Below are 25,941 nucleotides of genomic sequence, written 5' to 3'. Positions count from 1 at the left end.
TTTCTGTATAAAATGTAACAGTTATGTTGAAAATTGTAATACAGGTGATTTTGGAAGTAGAAGCTGTATAAAATATTTAATTTGACTTGTAAACAGAATTTATAGAAATTATTTTCTATAAATATATCTTCTATAAAAATATACTTCGCCTGAAACGTACAGAGACGAGGCGTATTTTGTAATCATGTCGTTTTATGTAAAAAAAAATAGAAAGGATTTTTTCTGAGGTATACGATAGGTACATTTTTCGAAAGTGAGAACAATGACTGTTCGAATAGTACGCTATCATTTACATCGGTATTTCAGATTTCAAGCAGAGGTTTGGCAAGAGGATAAAATGATAGAATAAATGGATCGCGGTCATTTTTTTTCTCTGACGGCGACCAGTCGAAGGTTTTGGATTTTTAGTCCAAGGTCGGAGGGGGATAAGTTAACGATATATTATTGAAAGAGCGAAAAAGAGAAAAAGGAGATTCGGGCGTGGCAGAGAAAAGTATACAAACGATTACGCATGTTCCTATGGCGAAAGTCTTTTTCGGTGCTCGTTCGAAACACGCCCTTGTACCCCACCTGATTTCGCGTAACTCATTCACCTAACCGAACCGGACTATATAAGATTTCGGCTACCAAAGGATCAGTACGCACTTGTTTTCGTACATTGTTAGCGAATCGACCAAGGTTCTCTTTCAGACTCACAATGTTCTCGAAGGTAAGCGATGCAGAATAATTTGTTACGAACATCGAAACTGTATCATATGGCTGTGCGCTATACTTGAAATATATCTCACGTGTATTCCAAATGTGACTCTACTCAAACGAGTGGAAACCATTTGCAAGTTTACAAACAAAATTAATTATTTTTGTAACTTTGCATTCTCAGGTCTTAAAGTTCTCTTTTGCCTGCCTCTTCGTTCTGATCTTGTTCTAACACAGGATTGAATTATTTGGGAGTCGCAGAAATTTCTAAAATACACGTGTAATATACTTGAAACAAAGAAAGATAATAGCTGTGAGGAAGAAGTTGTTTCGGTAACGGTATCGTTGAGCTAATTTTGTTCCTTTCTTTTTCAGATCGTAGTACTCGCTTGCATTCTTGCCATGAGCAACGCCGGTATCTTGGCACCAGCTGGACAATATACTCTGACCCCTGCAGCTTTAACGTCGACATCGGACAATATCCTTCGCAGCTCGGGAAATCTCGCACAAATTGCGACCCAATCGAAGACTGTTGCCACCCCATTCTCCAGCACTAGCAGATCCGACATTCGCGTAACCAACCCGGCCATCTATGCTCACACTGCTCCAGTGGCATACGCCGCAGCCCACGCACCTTTGGCAGCACCCTTGGCAGCACCCGTGAGCCCACTCCTTGGCGTCGCTTATTCTCCAGCGGTGGCTGTTTCGCACATGGCCTACAGCAGCCCCATCGGTGTCTCTTACTCCTGGTAATCGTTTCTCCTTCTGAGTTTCTTGGACCGTTGCTCTGACAATCATCTGGAATAACTTTCATCGCACTATGTTTGTACTAAACGTTTCTTTTACTTTCTATTTATTAAATACGACATGTATTGAAACATAACAAGTTGCGCCTTGTATTTTCCTCCCCTCTCCGCCGTCAATTTCATATTTATTAGGTATTCTCGGCTAGCGTTGATCCTGTTATATCTTGCTAGATGTTCGCTATATCGTCTATCAAACGAGAATACACATAGTACGTAAATCGAAGAATCTATTGCAATCATACAACGATGTTCAGATATATGATTACCACTTGGCACGGGTCTATTCCCACGAAGTAATCGCTATTATCTGACTTGGATTCGCAAATACGTTAGGCCTGAAAATAAATATTGAAAAAGAACGAGCGAGACAGAGAGTAGTACATCTGAGAATTCATGCAACATGTATACATATGAACGCACTATGTATTTCTAGGAAATAGAAGTTAATTTAAATATAATCATATCATTTTGATATCATCTTGACCGTAAAATACTCGATAGTCTTGACCGGAACGATTTCAGAAATCAATAAAATTCAACGCGAAACGTTGCTGTTATGAGCTTCCTCGCTCGATTGGAACGATGAGAACGAGCGAACAAGAATACGAATTTGGTGTCCGAGCTTCGTATAGAGTTACGATTGATTTATTGAATATTCGATTATTACATTCTGTGACAAAGTTGATCGTTTAGGTAGTAAAAACGATTCGCCATCGACACGAATGTTTGAACGCGTTTCATAATCGGTCGTGGTTTTAGTCGAGTCCTCCGCCGCTTCGTAGGGGTTCGAGCGTGTGGACCTTAAAGAACCTTGACGGCTCCTAATCCCTGCAAAGCTCCGAGCCCGTTAAGCCCCAGAGGAGTTAAACCAGCGGTGAGAGCGGGTGCAGCTCCGATCGCGGTGGTCAGTCCAGGTGTGAGAAGCGCAGGAGCGGCAACAGCTGCTGTAGCCACTGGAGCTGAAATCATCGCACGAAACAATCGTAATAATCGAATCAAAGTCAAAAGTGAAAGAATCGTTCAAGCGATCGGCGTACTTAGTGTCCGCCTCGTTAGCGAACAATGGTATGCCGCTGTTCGTTTTCAACTCGAGCTTTTACTTATACGCCTATTCGTTAAATAATTAACCGCACGCAATACACGCGCAACGATATTACTTCGCTATATCGTACGACGAAGCGTGGTATGCTTAGTATATTAATAGTACGTATCGGGTTGAGTAATAAAATAAAGTTCATTCGCTTGTTTCTTACAAGAGTGCATAGACACGTTGCTATATTCCTATAAAGTCTACGTATCCGATCAAGCAATGATTCGTTCGTCCCATTTCTCCGTAAATATACTATCTTTCGTAAAATATTCTACGTTCTTCGTAAGAGACGAACGAACTTGTTACTCAAGTCGATATATGTATAAGTAATAAGACAAAACGAAAGATAAAAAAGGAAATGGAAACTAGGGAAGAAGAAAGAAAACAATAAAAAGAAGATATGAAAGGTACGAAACAAGTAAGGAATTATGGCAACAACTGAAACGATAAAAAGGAAAATGAACACGAGAAAAGCGGACTAACAAAATATCGATTCTAAAGCATAAAGGAAGCGTGCCGGCAAGCGAATGCCAAGCGCCCGATTTCCTCGCGACATCGTCGAGTCGACCGCCGTCTGATATTCGACTATATTCTAATCGTTAAGTACATTGCGGTTAGAAAAGATCGTGTAAAGGTGCGCGTGTGTGATACGTATAAGGTAGCGTCGCTGTACAGTGACGCACCATCGACGTATGTAATATATGTAGCGATCTAACGTATAGGCTAGGTTCAACTAAGTTGTGAATGTTAGAGAGTTACAATTTAATTGTAAATTGGCACCCATTAATCAGGTACCTGCAAGAGCGGTATTTGCGACCGCAACTACCGGGGCGGGCACAGCGGTCGCCGTCACGATTCCAGGATTGTTAACGCGCACGTCCGCTTTCCTGACGCTACTGAACGGCGTATCTACGCTCTTCGCGTAGGCCGATATGGCACCTAAGTTACCGATACCCCGTATCACGTTAGAGGTCGATGTTGCGATAGTTGGTACGGCGAGCGCGGCTGTGGGCAGAGGGAGGGCTGCTGCAGTGGACAGAGGAAGAGCCGCTGCTGCCGCTGGCTGCACCGCGACCGCTGCGGGCGCGGTTGCGAGCAAACCACCGCCGATCACGCCAGCTTGTCCAACCGCCAGCAAGCAACCACAAATCACCAAGAACTGAAAAACAAAGGTTAATTTTCCCTTTCTCCGATTTGTCGCTTTGCTTAAAACTTTGTTTAGATGTAAGAAAGTTCCAGAATCGAAACGGTACAACGAAGTTAAGTATCTTAAACGAAAACTACAGGGAAAGAAGACGATGAATCATTTCGGTGCACCGTCATGACAACGTTGTTTTTTCATTCGGTTTCGAAGTTAAACGGCGGGCTTTCTCCGACTCTTCGTAACGTTAGAAACGTTGCTTGGTATGGTAAGAGATTGAAAAGTATCCAGATATCGTTTGTCTCGACAGTTCCGTCTCTTATAAAGAAAACTTCTTGTAGTTTAAGATTATAAAAAACATATGATACTACTTAAACTTTTCTTTAAACGAATTTGTGAAGCGCACTTTTGTGAAAAGTTTATTGTATCAGTAAATTCTGTTAGATAAATTTTTTGCTAAATTATCGGAACCAGATCGAAAATTGTGGCAATTAATTCGCGAACCATCGCGTATATCTGCGTATATGAATCTTTTACTTACTCTAAACATGATGATGATAGGTAGGAGCTGCTTTCTTCACCGATTGGAAACGACAAACGAATTGAATGCATCTAGTGGATTTGTCAGCCTATTTATACGTAACCTCTTGTAATCCTGTCCAGATAGTTAACTTGAAACATTTTTTCACCAAAAACTTGGTATCAAGTGTCCGTCGACCAAAGACCAGCGTATTGCATAGAAGGTTTGCAACGAACCGGCATTGCAACACATACATATGACTAGAGAAAATTTGATATCGTAAAACTCAAGTAGCAGATTGCACTGTGATCTTTCTAAAGAAGATTTTTGCTATTCGACTAGCATGAAACGAAATCGATAACCAAACCACCAGCGAGACAAAGAAATGGGGAAGGTGGAATGAAAAATACTAATTAAACGCGTTAGAGAATACGTATAATTTCGTTAGCTTGTGTCGTTAAATGTGTGTTATAACAAAACACCGATATGTAAATATACACCGATTGAAAAGTAAAAAGCAGACAGATACCCTGCGCAATTACTCAATGTGAATGTATCTCAAATTGCAACTGATATGCCCTGGTATCCAGGTATACTATAGAATTACAGCTTAGCCATCGTATAAAGAATCGTACGTTTGACAAATATCGCGTAGGATATACATGGATAATAGCAAACTATTGAAAAGATTGTTGTAATCTTTATGGCTGATGATTAGCGGTTCGTGTCTCAATCTATCGATTGGGGTTAGGTTGCATTCAAGATCGCATATACGATATCACTGTTAGAAAATTCAAACTGACTTTAATGCTATTCATTCGTTGTTCTTTCCAAATTTCAAAGACGTTCAAGTCAATCCTGCTACGATCCTCGAATATATACGTATACACTACACCAAAAAATTAAAAGATCTTTAAATTTTGATCGAAAACTTGTCGATATTTGAACCAATGTAACTTTGTCGATAAGAATCGTACAATACTCTACTTGAGCTCGTTTCAAAGGACGAATCGTCTACTTTCACGCCCTTAAACGTTAATTTTGTCAAGGATTCTTTTTTGTTACGAAATAGAGTAGGAAATTAAAGTTTTATTTGTTTCCTTTTTCAAATTTTAATTTCGTATTATTTAATAGTACATGTGCACTTTTGTATGATTACAAAAATTTTATACTATAAAAAATGAAACGAAAAACCCTGCCAGAGGCACTTCATTGGGAAATAATGTGTCAATACTTTTTGTAACACCTGTGTCCATTTCAATGTATACTAGAAAGAACTGATGCTACAATGAATAAGATTCAAGAATCAATTATTTCGTTCTAACATATCCTGTTGCGTGTATAAAGATGTGAGTATTTTGTCTATTTCAATTAAGTTACCTTATCTTGAATCCGTTAATAAAGTCATATTTGGTTCCAAGTAATTTGGAAAAAAATTCTGCGAAAACGTGAATGTAAGTAGCTTCGCAAGATCAAAAATAACAAAAATGGGAAACGAGGGCGTGGAGAGTAGAAGGGGTAGAAGGCGACGCGACGGAAAGAATAAACAAGTACAAAGTGAGAGGGAACGCGATCAGACGACCACTGCCGGTTGCAGTTGTTACGCAATTGACATTGGCAAATTGTAACAGAACAAGCACGGCCAAGAACTTCGAGATTTCATAAGCACGCCGGAGGCGAAGGAGTGTATTATAATTTGGTAAGATGACGTAGCAAAATGACTTGTTCGTTTTCTAAATTTTTAGCCATTAATGATTTATATGTATCTCCCGCGTTCAACGTGATAGTCACAATTTCTAATAAAAAGAATAACGATATCGTTGTACTGTTTTGTAACTCTGATAAATAGTTATAAATTATATCTTATACCGTGAAATATAAGGATAATAATACCTACATAAAAGCATATTTAATTAGAGAAAGTATTTTGAATAAACTGGTTTTAACAGATTCGACCGCGTCGAAGTGAAAACATCATCGATACAATAGGTTTTATTTATTTATTATTTCTCTGTAAAATACAGTAGAACATATTCTTGTTAATAACACATACTAACGATTTGTTGGCTGATTGTACTGCAACAACATATGAGGTGATTCCCGTGATATATCATTAACACCAATAGTGTCTCCGATTGTCATATCGATTACATAGATCGTACATATGAATAGAGTTACCTAACAATTCTCCATCTCAAGCTGTAGGAATGTCGGGAATAATATACCGAGATCATTAATTAATAATTCCACTATTTTTTACATTATCGTAACAAGTTAATTGATACTATAATTTTCATATTCGAATAGACCTCGTGTTTTCGAATGCGTAACAAAAGCATCTCCATTTCAGTGTTTCAGTATGTTTCTTAACAATTATGTTATCGGGATCGAAAAATATTATATTACTATCGATAAACTATTCACTCGATACTACACGATAATCATTGTTTTCAAAACATCCACAGACTTCGCGCATTGTAATTTGTATATATTTTTACATATTTCACTTTATCTATATTTTTTTTAACACAGGCTTTTCGAACAATGGTCAACATTCAAGTAATTTTATTTTTTCCAAGATCACTTCTATTCTATAAATATAAAAAATAATATATAAACGTATACATATGACATAACATTTTCCCTACTTCACTTTTCTTTCTTCTCCAAAAATTAAAAATGAAATGTCTTCGGTGATTAGTTAAGTTTGTCAAGCGATGGATCATCTAAAAATAATTGTTTCGTTTTCACAGAATATAAGTACCTCCCTCGCTCCTCGAGGCTTTATAAGAAAACCATAGTTTTCGATACACAAATATTTCCTTTTGTATTCCTGACCTATGTCATCATCATTATGATAGGATTCCACTATTAAAGAAAGACTATTAAAGAAAGAACATCTTTGTTTAATAGTATTAATTAAAAGCCAAAGAAATAGAAAAAAGAAAGAATAAGCATAAATACGTTATTAAATATTAATTGCACTAACTATAATAAGCACATTGTTAAGAATATATGAAAAATAACGAGCAAGAAGCTGCCCTTCTTTGTGTATTTTTCGTTTTATCAATGCGTTCATTTGTTGATTTTAAAAAACTCAGAAAGTGACAATAATATGTATATATTTCTATCTTGCTTTCCTTCAAAAAAAAATCCTTTCTGAATCAATCACTATTAATTAACTAAGTTTAAGATGTAAACGAATAACAATTTACTACATTGGTTTACATCGATGTTGGGGACCAGAAATTCATTTCTCTTAATTGCGATGATTTTGCTCGAAATGCGTTTGGGTAAGCGGCTGATTTTCCTGATTTCTCATCGCTTCCTACATATGTAAGATTTTGCGACGAAATGGATTTCTTCCGAGCAAGCGGTCTAAGTGGAGCAGTTGCGGCTTCGCTGTTTGCTTCGTCCTCTTCTTCGATCTTGCCAGTAACGAATTCTCTAGATTGTCCGAAGATGCTTGCCAAGATCCAACTTCCCTGATATTTCTCGCGATCAAGAAGGGATGCTCCTGCAAAGTATCGATTCGAAGAAACACGACGACGAGCCTTAGGCGAACCGCTTGGACTGCCTGATGGCGAAGCGACTGGAGTGGCTGGTAAAGATTTGCTTCCTCTTCTGGGTTGACTGGCGGCCTGCTCGGCCGAAATAGTCTCGTGAAATTTGTTAGACATCATCTGATTAGCTACAAGAACAATTGACTTTCCACAAAGTGCTGGCTTGCCGTGAAATCCATCATCTACTCCCTGTGATTTTGTGATCTTCGTATTATTGGTCAGTAATTCCTTCGGACTTGATTTAATTCCGTTTTCTGGGAGCAAAATCAGAAACATTGAATCACAAAGAGTAAGAAAGAGATTTTACTTGTTAATCGTTGTTTCAGTCGTAATAATTAAAAGAAAATTCGTATAATTGCTAGCTGCACAAAAAACGCATGCAACAGTCAATTGTAAATTACCTTTGTTCGCTGTTGAAGTTGATGGTATAAATGGTTGACAAGGTAAGGGATGCTTGCTGAAATCAATTTCCTGATTTTTTTTCTTCTCCTCAGTAAACTGTTGTTGCGTATCCTGTACTTTCACGTTATTTGTTGATGAAGTAATATTTTGTTTGCCAAAAACTTCGTCAATCGGCCGATATTCTTGCGAAACCGATGATCGATTTTGTGTCTTCGGATATGGTATGTAAAAGAAGCTGTCGTCGTGAGATGGTGGACTAAACGTGGTGTCGTTGATATCACATCTGCATAAAAGAGAAAGGACGAGAAGTTGGTAATTACTCGTTGCAAAGAAAGAAAGTAAGGTTAATGAAGCAAACAAGGGTATGCTACTCGATAAATAAAGACTCTTCGACTGATGGTCTTTTGTTAGAAGATTCTTTCAGCTTTAGATATCTTCTTACCATTGATATATTGTTCTCTTTACTACCAACAGTTCGTCTATAAATTTCTAACTCCTATAGCGATGCGTTTCTCAGAATGCTAACCCGTCAACTAATTCAACGAATAATTCAATGCCTGACATAAGTATTTTGTTGAATTCGATACTATTCATAACATGCGTGAACAAACAATCGTTATTTAATCCGATGTTTTAATGTAAATCGACATAGATCTACAAGAGAGAATAAGAAAAGAGTATAACAAACGTTATGCACTGCACACAGTAAACTATACGAGGTCGTACTACTCTTGCGAAGAGTGTCTTGAGTCTAAGAATAGCGGGCACAATGCCCATGCGATTAACTGCTTATTCGTGTTGTATCACGCGTTAGCCAAATTTCACGTATAAATATTTCTTATCGTTTATTAAATGTATGAATTGAACATCCAAGACTTAAACAATGCGAATCTCTTGTTTTATGTGAATGATTATGATATATTCAGTGATTAATTTTGAGATCAACTCTTCCATAAAACTTAGTAAAAGGAAAAATCAGTTCACCTGACCGGATCATTTCTGTCAATTACGATTAGTAAAAGTGACTTAACTTTGAAAACACAGCACAGAATAATTTAAACGATTTTAATTAAAAAATAATAATAATTATTCTGAGTAAGAAATTTGTTTATGGCATGCACTAATTTTTTTGCAACGTAACAATTTCTTGTTTGTAACATCATTTGAGAGCTAAGCATATTTGCAAGATCTAAATTTGTTTTCAATCAAGATTGATATTGTTTTTCTATTTTATACACTAGGCTATGGTTATAATGTGTTTTCTGATGAAAGAACATTCTGAAAGACACATGATAACAGTCAAATATATATATATGCATTCTTATAGGAATAGCTACATTGTTCTTCAAATATTAGGTTCATCAAGATACACATTATAATCATAAATCATAGACTTAGTTTTACGTGAAAGTAGATAAAATCCAATCGCCGCCTTGGCAGTACGATTTTTGCATAACAAATATATTTGATGGTCATATCAAGAGGGTTAATACTAAATCTACTTGTATTCAATATTTACAGATTCACAGAAATGCCCTGCCAGCAATCTAAAAAATTGCCTCTTACTATTGCAATTGATTTAAATTTCTTCTACATTCACCAAGGAACAATGCTACGTTAAGGCATCACAAGCCTACAACTCAGTACAAGTCGAAGTTTGACAACCTTACAACACTTCAATTCTACAAAGGATTCGAAAAGAAACGAACCTATTGTTGGTTCGGCCTTTGATCCACTGTGGCAAAGATATTCCAACGCCAAGTAATCTATCTTCTTGTTTCGTGGAGCCCATTTTTATAATTCGCCAAACTTTCCCTTTCTTTTGAATTGAATCCAATAAGAAATAAGATTTGGTTCCGTTTAAGTTTGCCTATATCTTTCTTTTTCCTTTTTTCTTCTAATAGATTACACCTTGAAACATAGGATTCAAAAGATATCCGAAAGTTCAAAGTTGTAATCTTTTAACAATTTTCAGTAAAAAACAAATTCTCCTAAAGGATTGATCTGCACGTTGTTTTACTGACCTAGAACATGAATAAAATGATGGATGGGCGTGTTTAATTATGGATGATTAAATTTGATTTTATTAAGCATTTTTCCATTGTAGATATGTGCTACTTAAATGCATTGAAAGAAGAAAAAACACATTATATTTCATGATTAGACCGCTCATTTTGTTGCAAATTCATATTTTTAAGAACATGATTCAAAAAATAGCATCTTAGTAAAAAATTGTTTTATGTATTAAATATTATAAAAAGCACTATATATACTTTGTATATTTTACATATTTCTTTATCTTATGTATGTGCATTTTACGCAATTTTATACTTTCAGATTCTCTAGAAATGAGAAGGGAGATAAAATGACTTATTATTTATAATATTCGATCCCTCTAAACATAACTTTGATTATTCTAAAGGTATATTTGTAAAAAATATCAGTTCACTAATGGTTTCCTATTTATATACTCTTTTATCTTTGCTTTTGTTGGACTTGTATTTATTTTTGCAATTAACTAGTAGTATATTCTACATACATACGTTTTTGTATTCTTTCTCTGTCTCTTTCTTTCTTCCTCCCCCGTTCCCCTCAAGAGTATATTTTTGTTATAAGTTACAACGTCTATAACGACATCGATATTAAAGTATTTCTTTATAAAAGGCAAATAATCATTTTGTTTTGTATTATCTGCTAGGACAGATAACCAGGGTATTTCGAAAGCAATGGCAAAAAATGTAAACACAAAAAAGTAATCGAAATAATACCAAGAAATAAAAAAAGAGAAAGAATAAAATTTATACCGACAAAAATTTACATAATTTGATAAATATGAGAAAGATAATTATTTTTATAGTTTCTGCTATATTACGTTTCTCATGCTTGTTTATTGGAGTATATCACTCACAAAATTGAAGTACGAGTATAAACAAACACGCTTCACTCAACAAAACAGCAATATGTATATTGGTGGATTACTTACTCGATTTTTATGATATATTAGATGTCTTTGTACATTTAATAACCCCATAACGGCAATATTTTTGCAGAGCTTCGGTACAACGTGACTGGCGAACAGCTACCCACCATTTGCTGACAAAAACTCATAATATATTAAGCTTTGTTGTCTCGAAGTACCAGTAACTTTATCTAATGAAAAATTCCTATTCGTGGACAAATGGAAAATAACTAGGCTAACAAAAGGAGCTAGGGAAAATGAAGAAAAACAACGTTGACGTTGTTATTGAAAACACTGACGGAAAATCGTATTGATTCTTTATTATATAATCGTATTGATTATCAAATTTAATTTATTACATATATATATATTATTGCGTGGCCTTTTTAAGATTTGGGGAATTTAACGTGATTGAAGCCCGTGGAGTGCTGAAGCACTTTGCTCGCATTATAACTTCAAACAATTCCAAAACTAATTTAATGTTTAAATGAAGAAATACATAACAACAAAGATTAACTTGCATATTTTATATTTAAAACTAATTATATTTGAAACTGAATATTTCTAAAAGATTGACTGCTTTAACAGGATTTGATTTTTAATGAAATTTACTTAGACACTGAGCTCAACAATCCTAACGATTCAACGATTCTAATGATTCTTTCCTTTTGCGTCGTAGAGTGACCTATTTATCTGCTCGGATTTACACGACAATCTACGATTAATTTGTTATCCAATAGGACAAATTAATTAACGCTAATAAACATTATTTTGATTGGAGTTTACAATATCAGAGAGCGAGCGATTTATGCCTTGGCAATATTCTTTTCCATGGTAACGAAAGATATCTATAAAAGATAGATACAAAATTTGAGAGTGATCATAATTGTTACTGATAAATAATTTTGACATTTAATCTATTGATAGATCAAATTTATTAATTTGTTAAATAACTTTTGTTCGTTACTTCAGCAACGCTGCTGTACAGTTAAATTCGCGGTGCTAGAATTTACCTTATTGTCATACAAGATATTCACGCTAGAGGGAGCCACAAGCCTACACCAGTTCACAACAATATTTGATATCTTATAGAACCATAAATATGTTAAAACTTTAAGACGAATTTACAACAATGTTACTATGTGTGAGCTGGGAGTGAGATAGATTTTCACTAGATTATATAGATAAATTTGTATTTCTTTCGTGCCGAAGAAGCGTTCTTCCGGTTGGGGATACTGAGATAGGCTGTTGTCGGTAAGTTCATTGAAATCAAAATCGATTTCAATCGTACTTAAAAAAATAATCTCGGCAGAAATTTTATATTAAAATCATGTTACTCTTTCTCTAATATATAAATATGAATATCTTTATGTTTTGAAAACGTATAATAATTGTAGTTGAAATAGTGACAGTAACTAACCTATAACTGTTTGTTATTTACATTCAACATACCACATGATTTTACTACGAGCTATCATAATTGTACTTTATTATAATTAATACAGAGTTATATTTTGCATGCACAGGTAACCAACAACAATGAAATTCAATAAACTTGTTTCTTCTTCACGTCGAAAAAACCGAAAGAGGCATTTCACGGCACCTTCTCACATTCGGAGGAGACTTATGTCAGCTCCTCTTTCCAAAGAACTTCGGCAAAAATATAACGTTCGTTCTATGCCAATTCGTAAAGATGATGAAGTTCAGGTAGGATAATGTTTTATAAATCGTTTGAAGATTGAAAACTGTTTATATTAAATGTGATAAAACATATTAAGAATAAGTAAGTAATTATTTTATAAAATCTCATTCATTAAACATTTTTGTTTATTTATTGTTTAAAGGTTGTTCGTGGGCATTATAAAGGCCAACAAGTTGGAAAAGTCGTTCAAGTATACAGGAAAAAGTTTGTTATATACATAGAAAGAATTCAACGTGAAAAAGCTAACACTGCTAATGTATATGTTGGTATCGACCCATCCAAGGTAGGTACAGCTATTCTTTGTATTGTGTTTTGGTATATATGTATTATTAAGTTTTGATAAATGATGAACTAAACCATTCACATAGATTAAAGCACAAAGCTTGTTGGTTTCGTTGATATACAAGGGTTCTCCTTTATGTCTATGAATTTGACTTGTTTAGCTTTTTTACTGCAGAAAAGTTGGCACTGATATTATAAAACTTCACCTTTTTTTCTGGTTAAAAAATATTTACTGTTTTCTAATTTAAATCTTTTGTGATTTACAGACAGTGATTGTAAAATTAAAGATGGACAAGGATCGTAAGAAGATTATTGACAGGAGGAGTAAAGGTAGGCTTGCAGCATTAGGCAAGGATAAAGGAAAATATACTGAAGACTCAACTGCAGCCATGGAAACTTCATAAATTTAAGTCAATTTCATTTATAAAGTTAAATAAAAACATTAATATTAGAATCTGTGTGTAATATTCCTTTTACTCATTTAATGTTCTTAATCATACACTAAAAGGTGTTTTAGAATTTAAATACCTTATATTTATAGCATAAAATACAAGTATAAAAGTAAATGCTTGGTAAAAAATAAAAGTGCACATATTTATAAAATTCTTGTTACGTTTATACGTATAAAAACAATCATGTATTGCTATTGTCCGATATTTATACATTTTATAAACTGCATATCACAACATAAATTCTGTCCTTTCTAAAATATTACTTCAACATATAAATTCCTTAATCAATCTAAAAATTACAGAAACTCGTAATTTCCTGCATGTACATTATTTACATAAAATATTTTATTCGTCAATATTTAAACACCTTTTTTTGACTGATAGATCTTGCTCTGTTTGGGAGTGTCTCTTTCTTGAGATCATCTCATCTTTGATTTCATCAGAAGAATCAATATTATGATTAGAACACTGATCTGAGAATTTTGCATGTGAGTTTTTTGTAACTTTTTCTCGTACTATGATTCTTGCTATTGGTTTAATGTTTACTGAAAAGAGAAGAGAACCAATTAATAAAAGAAGCATATTTTTTTATTAATATTAATTTAAGTATTTATCAATTTACTCATTACATACCTATTTTGTAAGGTTTTTTTCGTTTTCTAGTACCAAAAAAGCAAGATACATTATTTATATCTTTATATTCAACTCTGTACTTTTGTTTGCCAACTTTCAATGTTTTTTCTGTGAGAGCTATTTTATTTTGCAGTAACTGATTTTCAAGTAGCTAGATACAAAAAAATATAATTTTTTCAATAATATACTACATATTGGATTGGGCAATTATATCATGACATATATCATACCTTAGATGGAATGTCTATAATAAAGACTTCATCATCTTCTTCTACATCTCTGAGTGTAAAGGAAGGCTTTGTTGTTTCAACCAATAAATTTTCCTTCTCTATAAATTCCTGTAACTTTAAGAGGACAAAGGATAAGAAAAGATTAACAAAATATAGAGGTAATATAAGAGAAAATAGAAAAAACAAAATTCTTATTTATACATTGTATGGTCTACATGTTGATTCCTTTTTCTCACACTGCATCGTATCTTCAATTTTTAAGTCCTTTTCACTTGATGCTTTCGTATGCTTTTCTTTGTCAAAATTACTACTTATTGCACAGTTTAAATCTGATTTATGTTGAACAGATTTATTACTAGCAAATGATTTAGTATCTGGAGATGAATCTTCATTGGTGTTTGAACATTGTTTCCAAATATTATCTTCATCATCCAAGCAATAGTTAGTCTGTTCTGAAAAGTCTTCATTTTTTTGTAATTTTGTATGAGGTTGGATTGAAATTTCATGATTAGGATGTACGTTGTCATTTTCATTACCTAATACATCAGAAAATTCTGAGGAACGTTTGAATAGCTTGTCTCTCATATTTTCAACATCGTAATTTCTATCATCATTCTCACTGGTACTAGAGTCACTATCTACTAAATTTAATCTCCTTAATTGTTGATATCGTTTTTCAGTTATTGGAGAAGTACTGTCTTCCATTATCAGCTTCATTTCCTTTACCTCAGGTTTTTCATCAGAAAAATCATTTATGCTTAATTCTTCTGATTCGATATTTTCATTAAGCACAGATATATCGCACATTATTTTATATTTTTTATTAATAACTTCTGTATGAGTAACTTTGGGTTGCAATTTATCTGTTTGTATCTTTTGTTTGCATTTTACCTGATTTGTATCTATATTTTCATTTGCAAGTAATATTGTATCTTTAGAAGTATTAGATTTCAAGTTATCATCATCGTCTATTAAATTATTTTTAGAGTTTACTATGGAAGAAGTATTTGATGTATCTTCTTCTTCTTCTTTTTGAGTCCTATTTTTAAATTTCTTATAATGCTTTTTTCCATGTTCTAAAATTTCTTCCTCGGTATCTTCATCGATACCTGAGTCTTTTGGTTGGTATGTGTTACCAATAACTGAGGGCATGTTCATAAATGTTTCTGTAATATTTAGGTCTTTTTCTACCTGATTAGGACAATTTCGATCCACAGACATATTTTCACTATTAGTATTCCAAATTTCATTAACATTATATGATGAAAATGACAACCTTTTCTGTGTTCTTATGTTAGGACTTCCAAGCATTTTATAACAATAATTTTTATCTGATTGAAATTCTTTATTGATATTATTCATTGTAGGATCTGATTGTTCTAATTTATCATTATTGTTTGTTACTGTTTTTACTGTAGTTGCATTGCATGTTATTTCAGTTGAATCTGAAGCTGTGTCACATACATCTTCAACAGTAGCAGTATTTATTTCATCTTTCACTGACACTTGATTTTCTAAATTTAAAACATTTTCTTTAATACAATCTGCAAAATATTTATGAGCTGTGTTCATCTTACTTTGTATATTACTTTGAACATTATCGGTCATTACAGAAAAATCTTCTTTAGTATCATCATTATCACATGTAAATTTATTTGCATGTATCCTTTTTTTCAAAGAAAGACCTGTTTGAGATTTTCTCTTAACAACCTTTCGCCATCCTAAATTTATAGGTGACGTACTTTTAGGTCTTTTTATGACTGTTTTTTTAGGTTTTACATTAGATATAAAATCATCTTCATTAGTCACAGATTCTATATCATAAGAATATCTTCTATTCTTTTCTAATGTCTCTTTTATATAATTTGATAAAGATACATTAGATTTGTATAAAATACTATAATCATCCTCAGTGAAAGTGTCATTGCAATCTGTTTCACTGTCATCTGTCACATTTCGAAGAACTGAAGTCTTCATTTTAATATATTGGCTATATGTCTTTATGCTTTGATACTGTTTAATTGCAGCATTCAAAGCTTTATTTCTGCGACGTAATCTTCTACATGGTACCAGTTTATGTAACAAAGAGCAATCTATCATTCTGTTTGCAACTGTATTTGGTACTATATTCCATGTAATTTCATCAGATTCCATAGTGTAGCTTTTTACTAACTCAATATCTGTAATATTAGAATATTTTTTATAAAATATTAATTACATTTAAAAATAATCGACATCTCAAATTAATAGGTATAGAAAAATAATTACTTGAATTACAGTTTACAATAATGTAGCCTAAAAAATGTATCACTTCACAAATAAAGCTGGCACGCGAGTATAACTCAATGAAATTGAATTGAAATGAATTCGAATTTAGAGGTTAGGAAACTTTATACGCATGTAACACATACATATGTATACATACAATTTAGAACTCCATATTACGTTTTTAACATTTTTTTAAATGAATTCATACAATTCCTTTACATATAATATTTGATTAAAAACACTTTTCTAGCCTTCCAAAACCTATACCTAAAATACATTTTCAATTGTTGCGGTAAATGTGATCAAAAATACATTTATACATTAGTCAAACGTAAAATTAAATAAAAAGGTAGACAAATTTAGAATATAATTATTAAAATTAATATAAACTTTCATAAAACATCTAAAATTTAGTGAAATAAATTTTTTAACTGACATCAATCACAATTTATTTTATATAAGTTTTTCAAAAATACAAGGTGACTCCGTAATTTATGATGCAAATGGAACCAGGGAGATTCTATGGCTCAAAATAAAACGAATATAAAAAGTAAAATTGCGTTAGAAATTTCTTTTCGAATCAAGTTTAAAAATTTACGAAGTATACCTACATTTGCTTAATTCGTGGCTAGACAGAAGTAGATAATCGATAAGAGGTTATTCCACATGCGAAATTAAGTCGAGAATGTAGAATACAATTTTTTGAGCCTCTGAAGCTTCATTTTCGAGAAAATCGAATTTGGAAATTTGTCTGGTACGCGTATACTCGGTTAATTTTTTACTATTACATACATTCACTTATACATGAATGAGTATGTAAATTGAATGGATCACACATGATGAAATAGAATTGAATTTAAAAAAAAAAATAAGTAATGAAGAAAGTTCATTTCACTTTGCATAACAGTTTTTTATTTTTATTATCAGCATATAAAAGTGGAAAGAAAACGCTATAAAATTACTTGGGAGGCATACAGGGTTTTAACAACAATAGAATTTTTATTGTACGAAAATAGGATTCCATACGAAGAAAGAAAGTGTTTCGTTATGAAATTTCTAGTAGAATGTGCATTTGTATACCGGAAGTGTATGGATCGATGAATATAGGTACAAACAATGATGTAAATGAAAGAAAAGTGGAGGGAGTGAAAGGATAGAAGTAAAAGAAAAAGAATAATGAGATTGCCAAAACATTTTATAGTTGTTCGTGTGTTTAGATGTATGAGATAAATACTAGTACATACTTCAATGGTAATAACAAAGATAGGATGTTATATACACAAGTAAAAAAATTTTGAAAAATTCTGTTTTAAAGTTTAGTGATGCAGTAAGTAATAGAGTGTGAGAGAAAGAGGTGCAAAAGCGCAGAAAGAACGCCGTCACGAACCGCAAGCGTAAACGGTCGAAAACCGATTTCAAATAGAAATTGATTATAGATCCTCTATAGATGATTAGTTAGAGTCGATCGAGTGATAGAATAAAAAAATCATTCAACTTTCATATTTTCACTTATTATTTGAAAAAATTAAAAGAAACTGATGGAATTTAGGGAAAGATGATTCGGGAGTTTTTTTGGATCGTGAAAGTGTTAGGTGAACGATAGTCTTTGATTGACAAATTAGAAAGATAAATTGAAACTTGTATGAATTGATGAAAAGAAAATCTAAGAATGCACCAAAACAGAAAAAAGAAAAAGCGAGTGAATTACGGTGTAAGGGCAGTCGAGGTATTGCGTGGAATGAAGGGATTTGGCTTTACGATCTCGGGACAACAACCTTGCATATTGAGCTGCATCGTTCCAGGAAGTCCAGCGGATATTGCTGGATTACGAGCCGGCGATTATTTAGTATCTGTTAATGGCCACAATGTTAGCAAACTGCCCCATGACGATGTTGTGCAATTAATTGGTCGTTCAAAGGGTATTTTAAAGTTGCAAATAGCTGAAAATTATTATTCTGATTCCTCTGATGAAGAAGGAGTAACAGCAGTACGCTGCAAGCCCAAATATATTCATAAACCTCGTGCAAGTAATATGGGAGCGTTACAATTACAATGTAGAGTTGCCAAAGTTGTGCGAGATTTACAAAGTGGTGCTATGTTTGATGTAGCAGGAAAAACACCACCTGAATTGCAAAGCCATGGAACTTACTGTAATTTACATTATCACTGGGATATGTCTAGTCCTCTTCCACCACCACCACCGCCAGCATCTCATAAAAGAGATTCTGAGAAAATAGTGCATAGAACAGTTGTTGGTTACCTCGGAACTATAGACATTCCAAATCAATTGCATCCGTCTTGCATGATGCAGGTAATTTTGATAACACTATCATTACTATCTCTTAATTCTCTATAAACACTAAGTTATCCTTGAATTTGATCTAATACGATTTCACTAATTTATATTTATTTTTCTAGGTATTGAGAAAATGCATCAAACGGTTGAAAGCTGAGAAAAGAAATCCAACCACAGTATTGTTAACAATACATGTAGCAAATATAAAACTCACCAATTCAGAAAATCGTGTTATAGCAGAATATCCGTCCTATAGAATAATATTTTGTAATTCCTTTTCTGAACAAGATAAACAGTATTTTGGGATATTAACTAAATCTGTTAAAGATAAAGAAAATATTGTTTCCAATTCCTGCCATGTTTTTACAATATACTATAAATTAATTGATCATATAGTACATTCTAGTGTGTGCAATATATTTGGTTTTACATGCACCAAAACTTCTGAACTAAATGTATGTCAGGAATTTCCAGACAGTTGCAATGGTCTGATTGGTGCTATACAAACTTTATACATATCAGATTCAACAGCTACTGACACAAATCCATATAATGAAATGAGGAGACATCAAGAAACTGCTTCTCCGCAACCAAGCAATATAAGTACATCAACAGCTCATTCGAGTAATAGTGATTCTGGAATTGGCTATAAGGATGATTGTACAAGTCGATCAGATAAAAATATTGTACAAAATATTCCCCGAAGAAGATGTCCAACTTTGGAATATAGGGTATGTTGATTAAAATGCTCATAGCAGTTCATTCAGTTAATATTAAATGGATTGTAGGATTTACATTGTAATAACACTATTCTATAATATTTGTTATTTAATCAGTAAATATATATTGAAATGTATGTAGTCCTTTTTTTGTTATTTAAAATATAAAGTTCTTCATGGATACACCTGTTACATTTTGTCATTCTATCTATCTGAATTCTAAAGAAATTTTAATGATTGTAATATGGGTATTATTCAATCCATTGTGGTTATAAAAAAGATACTTAAAATATATGATAGAGTTTAAAATATTTTCGTAACTATTCTAAATTGAACAGTTCTCATTTTACTTAATAAATAAAGGTCTGCTTCTAATTAACATGATATGTGTTTAGGATGCGTGTGAATATTCGTCAAGATCATACGGTAACGAAGCTGTAGATTTGAGACTAACGGTACGAGCTGTATCGAAAACATGTTGGAACGAAACAAATAAATTGTGCAAAGATAGTTTGGAATTGCCTCGTGAAAGTGTGATGTTTAATGATTTTTGCAATGGCATAAGTACGTGTTCGGAAGCGATAGAAAATTCCGACATGAATTCCGATATACAAAAGGGAACGAAGAGGGGGGACTTGCCCACCTGTCCATTGCCATCTGCTTCAACAGTTAAGCAGGGGTTGCTTAGTTCGTCCGTTGGCTCTCTTGTGTCCGTTTGCACCACCGCAATGCTGCACGGTTTAAAAGATCCTGTTGAGACGCCCGGTGATGCCGCAATTAAGTCGCAATCGCAATTGTTGGGACTTACGAGACTAGCAGAATCAAAAGAAATCGACGTACCAGACAAGTTTAGCCCGAAAGTTTTTTCTGGCATTTCCAAATCTTTAGTGCATAGTTTTGAAGACCTTAATACAAGCATGGATTACGTTCGACCACTGTGCCAAACTTATTCAGATAAATCGGATAATTCACGTCCCTGGGGAAGCTTGCAAGAAATTAGGAACGTTGGGACATGTGCGCAGAATATCTGTCTGGTAAGATTTTTATTTGTTATTTCCAATACGTACTTTTGCTAACGCGGTCTACAATGTGGAAGATTCGGGATCAGATCGTGTTTGGGGCCTGTTTGGGATTTTCAAAAAATCTAAGAAAGTTAATGGATATTTATTATAACATTTCTATTACAATATCCAATAAATTTCAAAATGGAATATTTGTCTCAAATACCGGGTCCGATATTGTTCTCATTGGGGGCATAAACGTCTTACGTTATACACGGAATATTAATTGGTTCTTAAATGAGTTAGCAATTTGAAGTTTGAGATTATTGCAACAAATGGGATACAAATATAATGAAAAAGGAGGAAAAAATTTAAATATTTGCATTAAATGAAGGAATAATGCCTGAAAGTGCAAATAAGGAAAAAGAAATATGAGAATAGAGGGGAAGTATGAGCAAATGAGTGAGTTCTATGAATAAGTGAGCGAGATAATACACGAGTATAAGAGTATGTGTGAATGAGTGAGAGAGCGAAAGAAGAAGAGAAAAAGAGAGAATGGTGGGAATTAGAGTATCGTATTTCGGTTCGATAGTTTTACAATTTTTAAATGAAATAACGAAAATAATTTTACGAAAGAAATCGAATAAGTAGATAAAAGTAGGAAAGAAGATATATTTAGTATGAATAAATGAAGGTACCGACGGATAAACCGACCGACCGACTGAGCTTGGAACTTGGAAAGGAGAGGGAAAGAGAAAGAGAAGGAAATGAAGTACGAGCGAATATACCCGTAGCGGTAGTGCACATGAGAGTGACATGTTACACACAAAATGAATGTGACGCTGTCGTGCAACAGTTACAATGTTGATTAGTATAGAATCATGGTTGAATTAATTATTTAGAAAAATTAATTGAATAATCGTTCGTGTAAATTATCGGTTCGATTGTAAGAAATCGATCGGTCGATCGTGTCGGTTCTGTCGGTGTACGTCGTGTTCGGCTGACCATTGGGTTGAACAGACACCGTGTGCGGAATCATAATTGTCAACGGGTGCATCGCTGCAGTTGGGCGGAGCCCTTATTATTACGAGCATACCGCAATCTTGTTTTGATAGTTAATACCAAAGAAAATTATTTCCTTGACTGTATTATGTTTATATAAGTATTTTTATTTTTCCTACGATAAATGGGATCGTTACGCGTATACACGAAGGAATACGATCTTCGATCACGACATGGATACCGTGGTGAAATCGGTATGTATGACACGGTCAACATTTTACGGAATTACTAGGAGATCATCTAATGGATTCTAGTTCGACGTTCTTTATTTTTTCAAAGTTAATCAGTTGTTTACATTAAAGAAGTGACAAAGTGAAATCGAAGAGCATTCTGGCTATTATTATTTTATAAATCAGAACAGAAAATGAAATTTTAATGATTTGATCTATGATCAATAGTCGACAACGTCAAATCGATATGTTACGTCGATACGTTATACTGTTACACCGATACGTATTGTTATCGTTCTAATAATTGAAATTAATTATGATTTCGCGCCCTCTTCAATCTTTTTACAATTATATTTTCCTTAATTCTATTTCAATCATTTGTGATTATGATGTACTTGTTCAAATCTTATCAACGATTGATATATATTAAATAAGTGACTCAGATATTTATGGTTATATATTTTTGTTGTCGGGAATGTTACGAAATAGGGAGGAAATAGATGTATTAAGAATTATTTACTATTACGTACAATTATAAGTATTTTTCGTTTTTATATTTGCTTTTCTTGTTTTAGTAGTTCTCTCTCTTTTTTATTTTTGAATTCATAATTATAAATATTTAAAGTTAAAACGACTTATATACAGTTGCTTAATTATAGCTGTAGTACAATGGATTAGATGGACTATTATACGAATTGGAGTTAATGTATAAAAGACCATGAAGTTCTATTGACAAGTAAATTAAATGTTATATAATAACAATTATTAAAGACCGTTCAAAGTTAGTGATTATATCTATTGCATACCGTTCTTTTTGTTCCTCGATTTATTCTTAACTAATATTTGTAATATTTGTTATGTTTGCAATTCTTGTATATGATAATCGTAATATTCGTAACGTTCGAATAAGGCTGAAGGCGTACGCGCTTGGTCGTTTCCCCTATGACTCGTTTAATCCCATTTAACGACGTTATCAATAAAATATAATTTTTTTTAATGCTTCTTTCACACAGCACGGTAGTACACAATTATGCGATAAGAATACCGATTGTAAAAACATACATGCATGGGCCAATGGTTTTGAAAAATTACTAGAAGATCCAAAAGGTTTACAAACATTTGCGGTAAGAATGAAATTTTATTTTCACTAAATAAATACATATTGCATATTTTTCTAATACCTTTTTCCTTTTTATAATTTAGGAATTTCTAAAAAAAGAATTTAGCCATGAAAATATTTACTTTTGGGCTGCTTGTGAGAGATACAAAGATACTAAAGATGTTACTACAAGACGTAAGTTGGCAAATCAAATTTACCAACGTCATTTGTCCACTACAGCAGCTGAACCTGTAAACGTTGATAGCCACGCAACTGGCCAAATAACGCAAGAACTTCTTAGTGAAGCACCTGCTGACCTTTTCTTACAGGTGTTCATGACATGTCTTTTTATTCTTCTGTTCAATTCTGCAATTGTGTTTATTACCATTATTAACATTATATTAGTTGTTCTGTATTAATAGAAATCGTTAGTTTGTATTTTATTTTCAGGCTCAAAAACAGGTTTTTAATCTAATGAAGTTTGATAGTTATCCGAGATTTTTAAGATCTGATTTATATCGTCGTTGTGTAGAAACAGGAAATTCCATAACTGGAGTAGAAGATTGTGATTTAAATCTTACCAGTTCTCCTAGTGTAAAGCTAAAAAAGAGTCACTCAGATGCAGAAGATCGATGTAGAAAATCTATTCTTCCATGGAATAGAAAAAACAGGTACTGATAATAAATAATATTTAATAAATATTAATTGAAAATAAGTGTTTTCAGTGTATATTCGTCATAGTAATGTCTTTTTAGATCTAAATCAAAAGATCGTGGGGAATCAGAATATAATAAAGGCCCTAATAGAAATGAGACCATATATAAGAGCTTTACAACTATGAAAAGAGAAGCAGAAGGTAATAACAACGACGACAGTATTTCTATATCTAGCAGCAGGTCTTCATTAGCATCATGGGATTTGGCATTAAGACAATCATTCCACAAACATGTAAGTATTCTTTCTTTTTCTCTTACATTGTGATTAAAACAAACTTAGAAACTATTTTGTTTGGTAAAGCAATTATATCGAAGGCAAGTATAACCATTGTATGTGTTAGTTTTACTTGTAATGCAAGTGTGTAGTAGATATTTTGGTATTGCAACTATGCGCAGATGTTTGTTGAAAGCTAATGTTAGTGTTATTAAGCACACATTTAATCTCGAATCTACAAAGTTGTTGTATGTATAACTTGTAGTCTTTATCGTCCTACGAAGGACAGTCGAATGAAACGAAAGAAGTTCGTGCCAAATGTACCGGGTTATGTCGGGTAATATTACCCGATGGATCGACTACGGTTGTGCCAACTAGCCAAATGGAGAGTATTAAAGATGTGGTTACACGCCTCCTTGATAAAAGAGCTCTTCGATATTCTAACTATGACGTTCTAATCCTTGCTACAGATGAGGTTTGTGATCTCTTGTATTTATTTAATGCATCTTCTAAGATTATCGCTCAAAACTAATAAAATAATTTGTTGTTAAACATGCTATGTATAGGACGTGCTTCTTTCTTGCACATAGTCTGATTGAATGAAATGATAAGGTTGAATGGTATAACGATTGTAGGAGATTGTTGTTTTATGAGAATTGTTATGCATGCATTTCTGGTGTAGCTTTTGTAGTTGGGCACATTTGCATTAAACATGATGTAAAATATACGTATTTTATGTATGCCGTACACGCGTAATTTATAATCTAGTATAAACAATCTAATGGAAACGAATATTCGTTGTACTTGTTATTACCTATACAGTATTAATATCTGAAAATGATAAAAAATTTCTTGTGTTTTCAGACTATAGATACAAAATATCCATCATCGGTACTGGCTGGTCAAGAAGTGGAAGTTGTACCAACGAAAATATTGAAAGTCGATCTACCTTCCCGTCGAGTGATAACTGTGATTGCACATAAAGGCAGAACTCTTAAAGATGTACTAAGGCCACTTCTAAATAAGTATGGTTTTAATTTAGAAACTATTACTGTATGGAGTGAAAACCACCGTGTTTGTACGGATGTACAGGCTATTGATGCTCCTGCAAGGCTAATTTTGACCAACATAAAGGATCAAGGTAATAAAAATGTTGGGATATAGTAAGCTATAAGAAATTGGTAAAACATGTTGAAATAATTTGAGGGGAAACATTTTTGTAGATCCACAGAAAGAATTGAACACAGTTAAATACGCTCATGATGGATCAAATTCTCAATCCACTCTAGACGAAATCACAAATAGAGTATTTGAAGAGCTTTTGGTGGGCAAAGGTGCGAGTAAATATCATTACAATGATGGTTCATGTAAGGTAAGAAATGTTTTATTTATCTAAATAATTATCTGAAGAAATTAATTGCTTTTTTATTTATGGGTTATTTTATTTTCTGGGGTATAGTCCGACGATCAACGTTCTGAGGGTTCCTCTATCTTGCCGAGTAAATTTTTTCTTCGAGATTCTACAATGCATGGAAAAAAGAAGGTATGGTAGATGCCTGTTATTTTATATGTTTACTTACATTCAGTATACATACATGTTGTTTTGGAAGAGCGATTTTTATATATCCATATATTTTAATGTTAAAGGGAGGGAAGCCTAAATGTAATATGAACGAAAAAAGCAATGCGAACGATTATGTCTCCGAAGAAACTGCCAAATCTCATCCTCCTTTAATAGCAAAATGGCGGAACGGGGTAAAACTGCAATTACCGGGAAAATTCGACGGCGAAGGTAAATTATATATCATAGTACGTGAATAGTATTGCTAATAATAGAATTAGAAATATCTTTATCCAAGTATAGGATAATATTTATATTTATATTTATATTTATATTTATATTTATATTTATATTTATAT

The 25,941-nt window shown here is 33.1% G+C and overlaps 6 protein-coding genes and 2 long non-coding RNA genes across 20 annotated transcripts in view; 5 read left to right on the top strand and 3 right to left on the bottom strand.

Moving 5' to 3' along the window:
- The first annotated feature begins 545 nt into the window (after positions 1-545).
- Positions 546-1,579, top strand: LOC126924606 (pupal cuticle protein C1B-like). The gene is made up of 2 exons (XM_050739327.1): positions 546-709; positions 1,072-1,579. The coding sequence occupies exons 1-2, from the start codon at positions 698-700 to the stop codon at positions 1,447-1,449; spliced, it is 390 nt and encodes a 129-aa protein (XP_050595284.1). The 5' UTR covers positions 546-697; the 3' UTR covers positions 1,450-1,579.
- Positions 1,533-4,417, bottom strand: LOC126924597 (pupal cuticle protein C1B-like). 3 transcript variants are annotated; one of them, XR_007713592.1, is made up of 5 exons: positions 4,275-4,417; positions 3,388-3,751; positions 2,170-2,461; positions 1,769-1,837; positions 1,533-1,689 (listed from the first exon to the last, which is right to left on the bottom strand). XR_007713592.1 is itself a non-coding variant. In XM_050739315.1 (3 exons), exons 1-3 carry the CDS (start codon positions 4,281-4,283, stop codon positions 2,304-2,306), a joined length of 531 nt encoding a protein of 176 aa, XP_050595272.1. In that variant the 5' UTR covers positions 4,284-4,417; the 3' UTR covers positions 2,112-2,303. The 3 variants fall into 3 exon arrangements, 1 of the variants encoding a protein (XP_050595272.1); XR_007713591.1 differs by having other exon boundaries at positions 1,533-1,837; XM_050739315.1 differs by lacking the exons at positions 1,533-1,689; positions 1,769-1,837 and having other exon boundaries at positions 2,112-2,461.
- Positions 3,619-6,634, top strand: LOC126924616 (uncharacterized). 2 transcript variants are annotated; one of them, XR_007713602.1, is made up of 3 exons: positions 3,619-3,764; positions 3,879-4,001; positions 4,295-6,634. It is a non-coding gene; the product is annotated as an uncharacterized LOC126924616 (long non-coding RNA). The 2 variants fall into 2 exon arrangements; XR_007713603.1 differs by having other exon boundaries at positions 3,832-4,001.
- Positions 6,235-11,362, bottom strand: LOC126924589 (uncharacterized). Of its 2 annotated transcripts, XM_050739302.1 has the most exons (5): positions 11,202-11,326; positions 10,762-10,843; positions 9,928-10,242; positions 8,218-8,501; positions 6,235-8,070 (listed from the first exon to the last, which is right to left on the bottom strand). In XM_050739302.1, exons 3-5 carry the CDS (start codon positions 10,008-10,010, stop codon positions 7,478-7,480), a joined length of 960 nt encoding a protein of 319 aa, XP_050595259.1. In that variant the 5' UTR covers positions 10,011-10,242; positions 10,762-10,843; positions 11,202-11,326; the 3' UTR covers positions 6,235-7,477. The 2 variants fall into 2 exon arrangements, with proteins under 2 accessions (XP_050595259.1, XP_050595258.1); XM_050739301.1 differs by lacking the exon at positions 10,762-10,843 and having other exon boundaries at positions 11,202-11,362.
- Positions 8,497-10,186, top strand: LOC126924622 (uncharacterized). Its single transcript, XR_007713609.1, has 2 exons — positions 8,497-9,313; positions 9,740-10,186. It is a non-coding gene; the product is annotated as an uncharacterized LOC126924622 (long non-coding RNA).
- A 919-nt stretch (positions 11,363-12,281) lies between the features above and the next one.
- Positions 12,282-13,615, top strand: LOC126924602 (60S ribosomal protein L26). The gene is made up of 4 exons (XM_050739324.1): positions 12,282-12,431; positions 12,704-12,884; positions 13,022-13,162; positions 13,428-13,615. Exons 2-4 carry the CDS (start codon positions 12,717-12,719, stop codon positions 13,563-13,565), a joined length of 447 nt encoding a protein of 148 aa, XP_050595281.1. The 5' UTR covers positions 12,282-12,431; positions 12,704-12,716; the 3' UTR covers positions 13,566-13,615.
- LOC126924561 (uncharacterized protein MAL8P1.12-like) lies at positions 13,616-17,530 on the bottom strand. Of its 6 annotated transcripts, XM_050739209.1 has the most exons (7): positions 16,745-16,895; positions 15,013-16,656; positions 14,678-14,937; positions 14,477-14,590; positions 14,247-14,397; positions 13,981-14,158; positions 13,616-13,902 (listed from the first exon to the last, which is right to left on the bottom strand). In XM_050739209.1, the coding sequence occupies exons 2-7, from the start codon at positions 16,628-16,630 to the stop codon at positions 13,878-13,880; spliced, it is 2,346 nt and encodes a 781-aa protein (XP_050595166.1). In that variant the 5' UTR covers positions 16,631-16,656; positions 16,745-16,895; the 3' UTR covers positions 13,616-13,877. The 6 variants fall into 6 exon arrangements, with proteins under 6 accessions (XP_050595166.1, XP_050595164.1, XP_050595161.1 ...); XM_050739207.1 differs by lacking the exon at positions 16,745-16,895 and adding an exon at positions 17,356-17,530 and having other exon boundaries at positions 14,678-16,656; XM_050739204.1 differs by lacking the exon at positions 16,745-16,895 and adding an exon at positions 16,902-17,165 and having other exon boundaries at positions 14,678-16,656.
- Positions 17,531-17,592: 62 nt separating this feature from the next.
- Positions 17,593-25,941, top strand: part of LOC126924551 (uncharacterized) — a 40,024-nt gene continuing 31,675 nt past the window's right edge. Inside the window, exons 1-13 of one of the 4 annotated variants that reach the window (XM_050739173.1) lie at positions 17,593-18,771; positions 18,853-19,055; positions 19,163-19,771; positions 20,155-20,793; positions 23,006-23,116; positions 23,196-23,420; positions 23,524-23,762; positions 23,847-24,039; positions 24,287-24,496; positions 24,886-25,162; positions 25,245-25,393; positions 25,481-25,564; positions 25,669-25,813. In XM_050739173.1, the coding sequence (XP_050595130.1) occupies positions 18,414-18,771; positions 18,853-19,055; positions 19,163-19,771; positions 20,155-20,793; positions 23,006-23,116; positions 23,196-23,420; positions 23,524-23,762; positions 23,847-24,039; positions 24,287-24,496; positions 24,886-25,162; positions 25,245-25,393; positions 25,481-25,564; positions 25,669-25,813 (3,442 nt within the window). In that variant the 5' untranslated portion in view covers positions 17,593-18,413. Of the gene's footprint in view, positions 19,056-19,162; positions 19,772-20,154; positions 20,794-23,005; positions 23,117-23,195; positions 23,421-23,523; positions 23,763-23,846; positions 24,040-24,286; positions 24,497-24,885; positions 25,163-25,244; positions 25,394-25,480; positions 25,565-25,668; positions 25,814-25,941 lie in introns of all 4 variants that reach the window. The other 3 variants (XM_050739172.1, XM_050739171.1, XM_050739174.1) reach the window with 3 other exon arrangements.

This window comes from Bombus affinis, chromosome 14, assembly GCF_024516045.1.
Source record: "Bombus affinis isolate iyBomAffi1 chromosome 14, iyBomAffi1.2, whole genome shotgun sequence".
Taxonomy (NCBI): Eukaryota; Metazoa; Arthropoda; class Insecta; order Hymenoptera; family Apidae; genus Bombus; species Bombus affinis.
This window is presented reverse-complemented; position numbering and strand designations above follow the sequence as displayed.